The sequence below is a fragment of the Pleurodeles waltl genome, chromosome 8 (assembly GCF_031143425.1).
Source record: "Pleurodeles waltl isolate 20211129_DDA chromosome 8, aPleWal1.hap1.20221129, whole genome shotgun sequence".
In the NCBI taxonomy this organism is placed as follows: Eukaryota; Metazoa; Chordata; class Amphibia; order Caudata; family Salamandridae; genus Pleurodeles; species Pleurodeles waltl.
In genome coordinates, this window is record NC_090447.1 from 1,384,007,159 (window position 1) to 1,384,022,672 (window position 15,514).

General features: G+C 42.9%; 1 protein-coding gene across 3 annotated transcripts in view; it reads left to right on the plus strand.

Moving 5' to 3' along the window:
* The first annotated feature begins 1,733 nt into the window (after positions 1 to 1,733).
* The window catches only part of SESN3 (sestrin 3), a 303,306-nt gene continuing 289,525 nt past the window's right edge, over positions 1,734 to 15,514 (plus strand). The window contains exon 1 of one of the 3 annotated variants that reach the window (XM_069202409.1): positions 1,734 to 1,779. In XM_069202409.1, coding sequence (XP_069058510.1) covers positions 1,756 to 1,779 — 24 coding nt within the window. In that variant the 5' untranslated portion in view covers positions 1,734 to 1,755. Of the gene's footprint in view, positions 1,780 to 1,878; positions 1,962 to 8,631; positions 8,783 to 15,514 lie in introns of those variants that run through there. The other 2 variants (XM_069202410.1, XM_069202408.1) reach the window with 2 other exon arrangements.

Consider the following 15,514-nt stretch of genomic DNA (forward strand, 5'->3'; position numbering starts at 1 on the left):
TTCAAAGGATAGGTAAAATGACAGAGAGAAAGATAGCTCTCCAAAGGATACAGCATTTAGGGAATCTTCATTAACAAAGCATCTGGTCAGCAAGGCATCTGCAAGCATCAGGAAAGTGTCTGTCTCTGACCAAGTGTAGGAGGCTGGACTGGCTTGTAGTGAGTACCAAGGGGTACTTACACCTTGCACCAGGCCCAGTTATCCCTTATTAGTGTATAGGGTGTCTAGCAGCTTAGGCTGATAGATAATGGTAGCTTAGCAGAGCAGCTTAGGCTGAACTAGGAGACGAGTGAAGCTCCTACAGTACCACTAGTGTCATATGCACAATATCATAAGAAAACACAATACACAGATATACTAAAAATAAAGGTACTTTATTTTTATGACAATATGCCAAAAGTATCTCAGTGAGTACCCTCAGTATGAGGATAGCAAATATACACAAGATATATGTACACAATACCAAAAATATGCAGTATAGTATTAGAAAACAGTGCAAACAATGTATAGTTACAATAGGGACACATAGGGATAGGGGCAACACAAACCATATACTCCAAAAGTGGAATGCGAACCACGAATGGACCCCAAACCTATGTGACCTTGTAGAGGGTCGCTGGGACTGTAAGAAAACAGTTAGGGTTAGAAAAATAGCCCACCCCAAGACCCTGAAAAGTGAGTGCAAAGTGCACTAAAGTTCCCCAAAGGACATAGAAGTCGTGATAGGGGAATTCTGCAGGAAAGACACAAACCAGCAATGCAACAACGATGGATTTCCAGTCGAGGGTACCTGTGGAACAAGGGGACCAAGTCCAAAAGTCATAAGCAAGTCGGAGATGGGCAGATGCCCAGGAAAGGCCAGCTGTGGATGTAAAGAAGCTGCTACTGGACAGTAGAAGCTGAAGGTTCTGCAGGAACGACAAGGGCTAGGAACTTCCCCTTTGGAGGACGGATCCCTCACGCCGTGGAGAGTCGTGCAGAAGTGTTTTAATGAAGAAAGACCGCAAACAAGCCTTGCTAGCTGCAAGTCGTGCGGTTAGGGTTTTTGGATGCTGCTGTGGCCCAGGAGGGACCAGGATGTCGCCAATTGCGTCTGGGGACAGAGGGGGCGTCGAGCAAGACAAGGAGCCCTTGGAGCAATACCATCTGAGTACTTATGTACAGGATTGCCTGAGGGGTCAATCTTTTTCCAGGTGCCTACCACAGGGTTGCTTTGTGCTCTCCTGTGGTGGCCCTTTATCTTACATTGAAGTGAATTCTTCGCTTTATACGATAAAACCGTTTTCTGTTCCTTCTTATAAAACCTTATGTTATCGATTTGTATTACATACACGATACATATTGTATTTTACTAACCCATTTTGTGCCTACCCTTGGGACATTGAGTACCCTGTACTTTGACGTTCCAAGATGGCGCCCACTGTTTTGGGCGTGCTGGTAAGTGATATCTACTCTTTGGTTTGATTTAAAATTGGCCATTATTTTTTATTATTTTTTATTTTTGGTTATTTCCTTTTGCCACTACTATATGGCTATGACTCTACAGTTTGATTGTACCTCTTATTCTCTGTAGATTTTGGCATATTTCATGCTGTTTTGACGGTTCTAAGATGGCGCATGTTTGACCACTTCCTTAGATGGCCCCTACGGGCCTGTTTCTATGTTCATCGCATCACCTGTGGTGATTTGGTTTAAATAGGAGGCAGCTGGGGAAGTACGGGTTATTGCTCCTCGAGAGATCATCGTGCTGGTCATATGTCCTGGATCCTGCTGATACTGGTAGGCTAGCTTTGCTGAACCTTTGTGGATTGAATTATTTTATACCGTCTGGATTGTGTCATTTCTATCTGGCTCATGACTCCCCCCTGTTCCCTTGCAGTTAGCAAGTTGTTCCCTACCAGTTTGGTATCCTTGTGGGTTTCCCCTGTGGATTACGTTTTTTAAACCATGTGAACTTGTAGGTAAGTCTGTAGTTAGCGATTGTACATATGAGCAGATTTGATCTTTTCTAACCTGTGGACTTTCCTGCCCTGTGCAAGCTAATGATTTCATTATGTTTGCTTTTAGAGTGAGAAAGCATAGCTTCATTTAGCTATATCCATGTGTTAGTCCTTCATTTTTTACTACAAATTTGAAGTTGGAGAGTGTTTAATCCAGCCTGTAAGGGATATCTAAGTTCTTTCATATCTAAGGTTTTTTATCTTATTTTAATATAAACAAACTAGTCTATTACTATTCCTGACTAGATTCTCTCAGTGGTAATCCAACACTTTTATGCTATAGGTGATTCTATTTCTGCACTTTATCTAGTATTTTGCTGGACACTAATGGTGCTTTCCTTGGATCTTTAGATTTATTTACCTTTATTAAGCATTGGTTTTATAGACTTTGATCTTGGGCACTTTATCAGTGTTTTTCTTAATTAAGTCACTTGAGTTGGTCTGGTTGCAAATCTGACATGATTCGAGCCTTCCCCCTATGCAAAGAATTGTAATGAATAATTTTGATGTTTCTTTGATAGGCAGGTTACAAGATGTACGTATGCCAATTATACTGAATCATAAAGTCCTGATGAAGGTGTATTTATATTTTTCTTCACTCACCGAAACGCGCGTCGGCTTGTAAATTGGCATGTCTTGAACATTGGCATGAAGTGTTTGAAATTGGCAAATTTGAAGCCCTGACCAGGATTGGCTACCATCAGGCCTGTAACACGAGAATTTGAATCAAGAAATTATAACCTAGAATTGGCTGTTATGTTGAATTTTATACAATCCAAACTACAACGCATAATTGTAGCATCAAAGCAGTAACTTTATTGTGCTGTTTAAATATCCTCTCATGTATGAGGCGGTTGTAATTTTGTATGTATACTATTTTGTGATTTTGTTGGTTCAGTGTTATTTGTTTATTTTTGCGTATTTACTGTTATGTTATTTATGTTTTCATATATGTATGTTTCATTTAGGGTAGGGGGTTGTATTATATATTTTTTTGGGGGTTGATTCTATGTTGATTATATTATGTGCGAACTGAATGTTTAATTAGCTATAATAAATATCTAAATTGAAATATATTGTATGTTGTATATTTGAATTTAAGATTTCCATTCCGATGTTTGCTATGTTAATGGAGAGTAAACTACGTTATACTCATAGCCCTCTCAGAAGCAGGCAGCACCCGCAGAAGTGCCGGAACAGGCACTACGAAGTGGAGTGAAACGGTGCTCACCCGAAGTTGCTCAAAGGAGTCCCACGCCGCCGGAGGACAACTTAGGAGGTCGTGCAATGCAGGTTAGAGTGCCGTGGACCCAGGCTGGACTGTGCACAAAGGATTTCCGCCGGAAGTGCACAGAGGCCGGAGTAGCTGCAAAAATCGCGGTTCCCAGCAATGCAGTCTGGCGTGGGGAGGCAAGGACTTACCTCCACCAAACTTGGACTGAAGAGTCACTGGACTGTGGAAGTCACTTGGACAGAGTTGCTGGATTCAAGGGCCCTCGCTCGTCGTGCTGAGAGGAGACCCAGGGTACCGGTGATGCAGTTCTTTGGTGCCTGCGGTTGCAGGGGGACGATTCCGTCGACCCACAGGAGATTTCTTCGGAGCTTCTAGTGCAGAGAGGAGGCAGACTACCCCCACAGCATGCACCACCAGGAAAGCAGTCGAGAAGGCGGCAGGATCAGCGTTACAGAGTTGCAGTAGTCGTCTTTGCTACTTTGTTGCAGTTTTGCAGGCTTCCAGCGCGGTCAGCAGTCGATTCCTTGGCAGAAGGTGAAGAGAGAGATGCAGAGGAACTCAGATGAGCTCTTGCATTCGTTATCTAAGGAAATCCCCGAAGCAGAGACCCTAAATAGCCAGAAAAGAGGGTTTGGCTACTTAGAAGAGAAGATAGGCTAGCAACACCTGAAGGAGCCTATCAGAAGGAGTCTCTGACGTTACCTGCTGGCCCTGGCCACTCAGAGCAGTCCAGTGTGCCAGCAGCACCTCTGTTTCCAAGATGGCAGAGGTCTGGAGCACACTGGAGGAGCTCTGGGCACCTCCCAGGGGAGGTGCAGGTCAGGGGAGTGGTCACTCCCCTTTCCTTTGTCCAGTTTCGCGCCAGAGCAGGGCTGAGGGGTCCCTGAACCGGTGTAGACTGGCTTATGCAGAAATGGGCACCATGTGTGCCCATGAAAGCATTTCCAGAGGCTGGGGGAGGCTACTCCTCCCCTGCCTTCACCATTTTCCAAAGGGAGAGGGTGTAACACCCTCTCTCTGAGGAAGTCCTTTGTTCTGCCATCCTGGGCCAAGCCTGGCTGGACCCCAGGAGGGCAGAAACCTGTCTGAGGGGTTGGCAGCAGCAGCAGCTGCAGTGAAACCCCTGAAAAGGCAGTTTGGCAGTGCCCGGGTCTGTGCTACAGACCCGTGGGATCATGGGATTGTACCAACAATGCCAGGATGGCATAGAGGGGGCAATTCCATGATCTTAGACATGTTACATGGCCATATTCGGAGTTACCATTGTGAAGCTACACATAGGTAGTGACCTATATGTAGTGCACGCATGTAATGGTGTCCCCGCACTCACAAAGTCCTGGGAATTGGCCCTGAACAATGTGGGGGCACCATGGCTAGTGCCAGGGTGCCCACGCACTAAGTAACTTAGCACCCAACCTTTACCAGGTAAAGGTTAGACATATAGGTGACTTATAAGTTACTTAAGTGCAGTGTAAAATGGCTGTGAAATAACGTGGACGTTATTTCACTCAGGCTGCAGTGGCAGGCCTGTGTAAGAATTGTCAGAGCTCCCTATGGGTGGCAAAAGAAATGCTGCAGCCCATAGGGATCTCCTGGAACCCCAATACCCTGGGTACCTCGGTACCATATAGTAGGGAATTATAAGGGTGTTCCAGTATGCCAATGTAAATTGGTGAAATTGGTCACTAGCCTGTTAGTGACAATTTGTAAAGAGAGAGCATAACCACTGAGGTTCTGGTTAGCAGAGCCTCAGTGAGACAGTTAGGCATCACACAGGGAACACATACCTATAGGTCACAAACTTATGAGCACTGGGGTCCTGACTAGCAGGGTCCCAGTGACACATAACAAACATACTGAAAACATAGGGTTTTCACTATGAGCACTGGGCCCTGGCTAGCAGGATCCCAGTGACACAGTGAAAACACCCTGACATACACTCACAAACAGGCCAAAAGTGGGGGTAACAAGGCTAGAAAGAGGCTACTTTCTCACACCAAGCCAGGACAAGGGCTGCTTCTGCTCTGAAACTGGACTGCTCTAAGCAAAGTTTGAAAGTCCAACTGTATATTAATCCACATAAAGCATTCTGATTTGTCAAAGGTGTCAGTTCATCGTACGTTGAAGGGGCATCATCCAATTAAAATCTATCACCAGCCTCCAGGTTGCAACACTTCGACATTTCCCCAAGTCTGTCATGTCTCTGCGTGTGACTTTAAAGAGGTTGAAACATTTGTATACGATCTCATTCCATGTTCCTGTACTACAAATCTCTCAAGGCCAAATGGGTATGACTTTCTACAGTTAGACAATAGACTTTTTACAAATGGAACTTTGGTTCTCATGGGAACGAAATCTGGAAGAAGACTTCACGTTATGAAAAAATAATTCAAACCGTTAACGCAACTGTCTTAATTAGAAATTATTAATAAATGTTTATGTATTTTGAATAATGAAATTGGTACAAAATGAATAACATAGAAAAATAATGTGCACGTTTGAAATTGTGACCTCGGACAGCGACCACCAGACTTCACGAAATGTATTAAATGAGTAATTAAATGAAATATTGAAAAAATTCATAGATTAATGTAGTAATATGTCATATTGAAGGATATACCGATGCATAGCAATACCGGTAGGCCTTAACTTAGCGAGTGCCTTGGTCTAGTCTTACCAGGCCTCATGAGAAAGCTGTATTTCTCAACGTTCAATGAAAAGTGATGACAAAATGAACTAACCGTGAACTGCTCATTGTTTAATAAGACTTGCTTAGCTGAAACCTCTATGTGAACTGATGGACAGGAGATGATGGAACTAGACTTGTAACGATTAATGTGTAAAGCGCACTGGGTGTACTTTCCCAGGACTCAAACAATGCAGACACTGACTGGAGAAGAAGATGCAACATTTTCGATACCTGACGAGACGGATGATGAGAACATCCCAGGCTAACCATTCAACAACATGTGAACTATGACATATTAGAATTCATAGATTTGGTGCATAGACTTCATTGGGCAGTGTCCAATTGGAATTTGGGGGACAGTCTGGGTGACTTTGATATAACAACGAGACAAAGGGGAAAAAATTCAGATGTTAGGGGAGAGGATTGCGAGAGCAGACCATTAGAAATTGCATGGCTGCAGATGTGATTCGAGATCCTGTCATTGGGCTCATACTCTCTGACTGAGAGCCTGATGTGATGCTGATCGACTGATGACCTGAGGACGAAGACTGACTCTGTTGCTGACCAATACCGTGGATAGGTAGATATGACAATGTGACTGAATTACATTTTTGTGCCTTTCCTTTCTAGGTACCAACTGCGCTGTCCATATAGCATTCTTAGCTAGATGTTTTCTAAATTCTTGTTCCTACATTGTTTTGCATGAAGTCCCACATGCCAATGCTAATCTGGGTTAGGTGAAGGTTTCCCTTCTATGACGTTCGATAGATTACAAAGACAAATGGGAGACGGACTGATTTGCTGAACTCCACGCCACACATTGACTTATTGCCTTGATTCAATTGTTGACCTATGCTAATGCTTTAGAATGTACTCTGATACAAATTTTGATTAGGTTATGTTTTGGCGCGTTCTAATGAATTAATGCGGGTTTTTCTTGAATTGAATTAAGTTTTGAACTAATCTCATGACTTATTATTGTAACTAACAGAGAAATAAAATTACTAAAACGCATACCGAGTTGTGGTTATTCATGACTGAAGAGTAATGGTGGGATGGTTATTAATTGCTGATTAATGACTAGTCTAATGGTTATTGAATTTTATGTATCGATTGAGAAACATTGGTCACATCATAGCTAGTATACTCCATGCAAATCAAAAGGTTCATCAACCTATGGGCGTCCCCTTGTAAGTTTACTTATTAAGGACCAAGTGTGCTAACAAATACTTTTACATGACTGCGAAATGTAACCTCTGTAGACCTTAGTTATGCTAACACAAGAAAATATAAAATGCATTTGATTAATATGTTTTTAGTAAAACAGATAATATGCAATCTTATAAATTCATCATTAATATTTCATCAATATAATTAAAGCATTTCATTTAAATTGAAAGCTGTGTTATTGTATTACATTAGTTATAGCAGAGAACTGCGTTTCTCTCACTTGCAAACATTTTTCAGTCATTAATCTTTCACTAAAAACAGGAAATCTAAATTAATTTCCACGTGAGCTACTAGTTTAGAGTCGAAATTACATTTTAACATCAACTTTAACCTTTTAGTATGTGATTTAAACAAAAAGGCACCTATGTGGAATTGTGAAATACAAGTTGCACATTTAAAATGCATGTTAGTGCAGCTTTCTAAGTTTTTCTCTCTAAGTTCATATAGTTAAACTTGTCACAGCCTAATGACTTCAGTTAGGTGAAAGACAGAGCTAAAATGTGTCCTCTATCATAAACAAGAAAAAGAAAACTCAGAATTTGGCTTCAGCCTGCCCTCCTCCCTCTAAGAGTTGCGCAGCTGACAGCTCGGAGCTAAAAAACAAGGAAAAGCGCATGCCCATTAGAGAAATACATCGAACCAGGGAACAGATTAAACATTAGGGTAGCATGGGGCGAGGAAAGGGGCGTCTCGTATCCTACAAAAGAAAGAGCTGTGTAGAGGTCGGGCGAGACTCACAAGGAGGGACCAGAATATGAATAGGAATTTGGGACATACCCCGATAGACATAGAGGCAGAGCCTTCGGGAGTAGGCGTGGCTGTCATATTTATATTGACGAGTTTGCCTTCCTCTTGGGAAGGAAACGAAGCCCCTATGTATTTTCCCTGTAATTAAAAACTGAAAGGAGAAGAGGAGAAAACATATCGATAAACAAATTCGTTGGCAATAATTAACCCAGAAATGTATTTTAATTTTGAATGCTGCGCTTTTCCTGCAGTCTATGTCGCTCGGCTCTCCTCTGAGTGTTTTTAAAAATCAAGAATTGTCTTACTAAAGTGTCCCCTGCCTTTGCACATGAAATTTGAGGCATGAAAAACTCCTTTTCAATATGGCTACTACGATTGCAGGTTCATCTCTAGACTTCTCGCAGCACTTTCCCACTTCTCGGTGGAATACCTTAAGTAACGGGTAAACGCTACAGCTGGGAAGGAAAGAACGAACTACCCTCTCCTCAGTGTTTTCCGCTCTGTGGGCGTGGTGTCTCGCGCACGGGCCGTCCCTTACTTCCGCTTCGCTGCTGGTATGGCGCGAGGCAGACTCCATTTTGTCGCCCCTCCCGCTCACAGCAATTGACTGAAGAAAGTGGGGAGTGTTCGGGTGTTCTGTCAGCCTCCACCCCCAGGGCACGGCCTGGGCGGGTACTGTGTCAGCCCTGCCTCCGGTGTAGGCGTGCGTCTGCCTTGGTCCCTCCTGCTGCTGTCTCCGTAGCCGCCGCCGCTGCCCAGGTCCCATGCTGTGAGCCGGGCTGCGGGGCTGGCGGCAGGATGCACAGGAGCAGCGTGGGCACCATCTCCGGCACTGCCGACTACCTGATCTGCCCCAATTGCCGAAAAGCGCTGCGACGGCAGGTGAGCGAGGCTCGGGCAGTGGAAAACAACAAACTTCCTTTCCACGGAGCCCCCGCCCGGTGTAACAGGGCATAGTCATATAATGCTGCCATACAAACCGTATAGCGCCGAGCACAAGCGCAGTGCTTTATAAACAGCAGAGGTCTGGGGGAAGAGTGGCTAATAAAAACTCCCCCTTCCTTCACCTCTCACTACACGAGTTCTCAAAATGCATTTACATAGCGCATATTAATCCTGGAGAGGCGCTGGAAGGGTGGGCATCCGGGGAAATATTTTCGTCTTTCACCTTCACCCATTGTTGAATTAAACCACTTCTGTCACATCTATTTGCATTTAAAAAATGGTTTTAGTGCATTGGGATGTTTATGATACATAGGAATTTTCAAGGGTTATACGTACAAGAGGCCAGTTCTTATTTGTGTATCCATTTGCGAAGTTCGCATAATGCTCTTCAAGGAAGCTAATCCACTATAAACAGGGAAATGTTTGAATTGTGCAGACTTTTATAAAGTTTGTTTTGCACTGGGTATATTTATCGTGCGCAAATGGACTGTACTATCTGAAAGACAAGTGTTTACGTTATTTATAACTCAAAGCTTTACCCTTCTCTAATTTGTTGATGCTTAATGGTCATGTAAAAGTGTGATTAATTAGGCAAGAAGGGACTGGATGTTAGCAATAATTTACAAAATCGTTAGTTCTTTGTTTAAATAGTTATTCTGGGAACCATTGTTTTAGCTCTGACAACGTATTTTTTTTCGAAGCCCTTCCACTTTTTGTAGCTAGACAATTAGTGCAACTTGATTAGAGACCGCGTATTAGTCGTCTGGTTGTGTAGCTCCCTCTTGTGCCACAGTGAGTGAAGCTGTCAAACCCCACGCAGCCCGCACAGGGCTCGTGTGTTGACACCGCAGTGTGGAAGATGGAACCCAAGATAATGGTTCGGGAAATCTAGCGGTTAAACCTCATTTTGGTGGGTCCGGCCTGCGTTTTCCAGTCGGTTTTAGTAAACATCCAAACCAAGCGTCCAGCTCTGCGCATTTAAACTATTAAACGTTGAAAGATTCACTTATGTGGAAAGTATACTTCAGTGTGGTAGTTTAAAACCATACACCAAACGTGAGCTCTGCAAAACAGACTTAAACCCACTTTGAACCATGCCTCCTTAGTGTGACAGAGAAAACAGGCGCGTCAAATTGAGCCGAAGAACCAGACCCGTCGAGTGTGGGAACTGTGCCAGAAAAGCTGCCCAAATGCAGGACTTTCCCCCTGTTATTAGGATTGACAGCTGTTCTTTTGCAGGAAGTCGGCCAAACTATCAATGAACACTCCTTAGCTTTAAGTACCAAATGTAAAGTTCTGAACGATATCCACGTTGTTCATTTTCGATATTGGTTAATTAAATGGGCAGGGTTAAGGATCAATAAATCAAAAGTAAATGTGGCTGCCAGGAGCTATCACACGCCTCGCACAAATGCCCTTTTGTATGGAGCTGTTTAGTTGAAAGGGCACTCTGTTTGCTGAGTGCAAATGAATTAAAATTGCTGATCTGTTGCAATTTCACAAAATGCTTTGGACAGAAGGGTAACCGGCTGTGCCTTTATTCTGCCTTCATATATATTTCTGAAAAGTGCTCCATGCTTGAATTTGCGCGATACAGACCATAGATATGATCTTAAACACTGTTCGAGATCTTAGTCTGGAAATTGCGTTTTTTCCTCTGGGGTTCAGGCGAGCTGCCAATCAGAGTTGTTTTTCAAGAATCTTTCCCCTGCAGTTGGCAGCTGCACCTTAAAACGTTTTTATGACTATTCAAATAAAGATGTAACTTTCTCCAGATGAATCGTAAGTCTTGCTTTTGCTTCCAGCACATAATACTTGTATTTTTCAACCCGCAGACCGCTTCAGCTCAGCCCTGTTTTTCTCCCCAGTCCTGGGATCAGTTTACAGTTGTTGCTCCAGAGTCTCTCTAGCTGTGCAGAGAGGGGGGCTGCCTCGGCTGCTGCACGGGAGCCCTTTCTAGCAATTAACCCTTCCTGTGCCATGTTTCCCTTTGGTTTTAGCCAGCTTGTCTAGACCTTATACCTAATACCTTCACACGAAACTTTCAATTCTTTAGATGGCGACTTGTAAGAATTAAATAGAATCTGCCATTTTAACAAATCCTTCACCTGTTCCCCATATGAGGAACTTCGCTATGCAGATTTGTGGACAATCTTATTTTTTTCATACAGAATAGTTCCAAACTTGTATCCCAGTAATAACAAGAACAATGATCCTTAATGTGCGGTGTCTGTGGGATGGATTGAAGTAAACCTCTTGATGCTGAGTGCCTAACCAGAATAGGTTACAATGTGACAACAGGTTTATGGACGACATTTGGAAATGTATATTCACATACATGTTTACATATGTTACAGCGCTCCTGTGTGGCTATATGCACCAGTCTTGGCTTTCTACCATTTCTCAAGAGTTCCAGGCCGTGGTAAATAAGTCCCAGGCAACGCATTTGTATCACTATCTCCTATTGTACATGCCCAGGCACATCACATTTAACCCGCGGCTCTTGTTTTGGGATGATATCTGTGACTGTATTCATTGCTGTACAGTTTATGAAACTAACCATTACCCACTGCTCAATGCTCCTACTGACTCAGAATTTTCAGAATAAGTTGTCCCCTACCATCCATTAAGGCTATTTCATGTCAAACGTACGACAAGCTGCACTTGTGTGTCTTTTCATCTCAATGTATTTAAATCTGTATTTTTGAACTTCTTATTTATTGTCTAAAATAAACAGGATATTCAACAATCATCGCTCTGAACAACGTTTATTTCTAAAATAGTTTAATTTTCTGCACTCACATTAATCTTGTTAACTGTTGTCCATGCTGCCCCATGACTTTTCCTGTTGTAATATTGTTTATTACTCCCAGGAATACACAGCAGTGTTTCATCGTACACTCAGTTTGTAGTTCATCATGCTCTAGTTGGTCAGACGTCATGTGTTGTGGTTTTAAAGTTGCTTATGTACGGCACATAGGTGTATGCTTCAAATTGGGAGGGGTAAACATTAATCATTCTTCACACATGTAGTTATTGGTTACATTACAGCACTAAGCATGCATTTGCCAAAGAAATGCATGTATATTATCCAAGTCACTTACCTGGGCACCTTCCAGCAAAATGCGATGGACGAGATTTCAAGTTTTACTTTTAGGAAATGTCATGTCTTCTGTATGAACTCTGTATTGTAGAAACACGCCTGTACATGACCCATTTAGAGACAGTTTGATGCATTTCTCTCTAAACTTGATTTCCTTGGATACCTCCGAAGGAGTATGTTCAGTGCTTGTAGTAAGCATCACAACAGCTTTCTGGGGCTTATGTCCTACACCGTGTGGCTAGGTCACCTGCCAAAGATCCATTGCCTACGCATCAGGGCCATATTGAAGTTGTTTTACTTTTCATGGGAAGGCAAACTTGATGTGTTCCTCAAAGTTACACATTATTTACTGAAGTTAGGCCTTCAGATTAACCTCTTCTGAGTTTATGGCCATGTGGCGAGGCCCTACCCTATGTGCTTTATTTGCAGACATTCATATCAGGAGAGGAGAGACTTAATTAATGCCTACGCCCTTGAATATACGACTTTACCCGTGACTTATAAACAATTATTTCCAAGTATCTACAAGACAACGGCACTGGTATATTACATTGAGTAAAATAAAAGGTTCCCACCACCCTTTTGACTCTTCTGCATGGATTAAGAGGTTACAAACATATCAAGACATTGGAAAACGTAAGCATGCCTGTTGAAGGATTATGTGCCCTTTGTAGGCCCTTTTAACAGCCCCACTAGAGAAGACCCAGGAAAACGTTCTGGAGCCGCAACAATCATGGAGTTTACATGGCTGACATTTGTATAGTGGACAATGGAAAGTATTCTGTTGCGTTCAGTGCAAACATTGTGCTAGCATATCCCAATTCAGGAATGAAAGTGTATTCTTCTCTTTGCATGTATAGCAAAAACCTTACCTAACATCTAGACATTAGTGCAAAGGCATCATATATTTCAAATGTGTAAATTTCATGAATCCTTGGCGAGGGGGAAGTATTCTTCTGTCATTAAATTAGTGAGGGTCTTGACACATTTCTAGGTGTACAGTAAGTAAATGAATGTACAGGCTTGACATTGTAATTTTTCACCTTTTAAAATATCCTCTGGGTACAGCGATATGTGTCATGTACATTCTGATAAGATGGGGGGGAGAGGTTCTGAGAGCTTTTTCAGAGGGCAGAGTGATCATTAAACATTTGAATTGGCACATACAGGGAGTGGGATCACTCTCTGACAAGGAAAGAGACTGTTTGCAGTCCACATGCATCTTGATTCTGTGGTGGAGTCCACATGCATCTTGATTCTGTGGTGGAATAGAGGGCAGTAGAGTTCACTGGTCAAATGTGGTGACCATGGATATATTTTCTGGAATGTATTTGTATAGAGTTGGAGTTCTGTGGAATTTGTGATGTACTGCCACAACAAATTGACATTGGAGTGATTTTAGTGTGCTTCTAACAGAATGCCAAAACCTTTCTGTGGTCTGTAATCTTAACTGAAGTGTGCTGATTTGTTTCTGTAGCTTTTAACTGGATTTTCCTGGAGTTCCTTAGTACACATGTTTTTTGTCAATCAGGTCAATAATGTCTCTAGGGCTTCTTTATGGTTAAATAAATATTTTTGCAGTCATTTCATACTAATACTCTTTAATAACCATGGTATAAGCAATCGGTTATTGTGTTTTGAAGTACTTGCTTAATGTGAACATGCAGTGTTAGACTTGAAGACTTAGGGTGGTTCCCCCAAATGTTTTGCCTGCTTGCCTCACATTTTTGCTGATTTTTCTTTGTTGTTGGCTTTAGGACTCTGAACACTTTACTACTGCTAAAGCGCACTGCAGTAATAAAGCGCATGTGCTGTCTCCCTAAAACATGTTTTAATTGGTATATTCCTAATTGGCACATTTCAATTACTTATAAGTCCCTAGTAAAGTGCACTACATGTGTTCAGGGCCTGTAAATTAGATGCTACTAGTGGGCAGGCAGCACTGCTTCTGCCACCCCCTTAAGTAGCACTTTAAAACGTGTCCCAGGCCTGCCATTGCTGCCTGAAGGCAATGTCACACTGTCATGTCGACTTGGCATTTAAAACCCTTTGCCATGCCTTAAACTCTCCTTTTATTACATATGCCACCCCTAAGGTAGGCACAAGGTATCCTGGGCAATGGAGCATTGTGCAGTATGATTTAAAGGCAGGACATATACTTTAATGTTTTACCTGTCCTGGTAGCAACAAACTCTCAAATTCATTTTTCACTACTTTTGAGGCCTACCACTCTCGTAGGATAACACCGGGGATTCCTTATTACATTTAATACATTGTAATTCCTGATTGAGGAGTGACGTGTCATGTTTACTACCTATGGAACTGTAATGATAAATCCTCTTTAATAGTAAGGTTGGATTTATTATTCCAGTTTTAAAAATTCCACTTTTAGAAAGCTGACATTTTCCTGCTCTTAAGCACTTTGTACCTGCAGCCTGTCTCCAATACACATCTGAGGTGGGGTGGCAGCTGGACTTGTGCATTCCCTTTAGACAGCCACACACAAAGGGAGTTTAGGTGTGACCGATGAGCCATCTTGTGCAGGATGGAAGGAAGGGGCTGACACACTTGAATAGGGAGTGTCCAAGACCCTCCCCATCACCCACCCGTTTAGTGAATCTGGAGACAGGGCAGGAAGGGAGAACCTCTGTGTACTTTAAAGCCTTTCTTTGAACTCTCCCCCACTTCAAAGGCACGACTGGAATTCTCACCCTACTGACCCATTACACTTCTGGACTTGTGAATATTCTGCCGGGAAGAAGGACTACAGAAGTGCTGCTACAGGGACTGCTACTCTGCAGGACTGCTGCTCTGGAAGAACTGCTTTCTTGCAGTGCTGCATTGCTGCCCTCCTTTCCTGGGTAAGAAAGACTGGACCCACAACGCTTGAACAGAGAACAAGATTGACTCCAAGGGCTCGTTGACGTGCCTCCTGTTCTTTAGAAACCTCATGGACACAAAAAGCTTCCAACTCATCACCTACAGCATCAGGACTTTGTTTGCTGCAAGTCTTGCCCTGCCATGTGGCTCCAATCCTGGGCCCTTCAAAGTGGGTATAAAGTGCTGCTCCAGTCCAAAATCCACACATCAACACGATTGCGCTGCTCGGAAGCGGCACATCCATTGACGCCGATGCATTGTCGCAACTGCGATTGTCGAGAACACTGCTTCACCGGCGGCACACTGCCACTGCTGAGAGGATCGGGAGCACCGCATTGCAGACTGCATGGTGCATCACCTCCATTGCTGACACATCTCTGACTTTGCGCGACTCGAAGTTGACGCATCACCTACATCTTAAGGATCAATTCAAATGCATCATCTCCTTTGCTCCTCACATTTTGTTCTCAATGTCGAGGCAACTCCGAACCAAGGTACTGCTTCAGTGGGCCAAGGCTGGTCCTTATTTCCAACCTGCGCTCTATTGCGGTCGGCCTGACTTTTCAGATTTGACCTGGTCTAGCATGTCCAGATTGCTCCAGTTAGCACTTTATGCTTTTAGGCACTACAATTCAATTTATTCTTTAAAAAAACATATCTCATGTTTACATATTGGATTTTTGTTG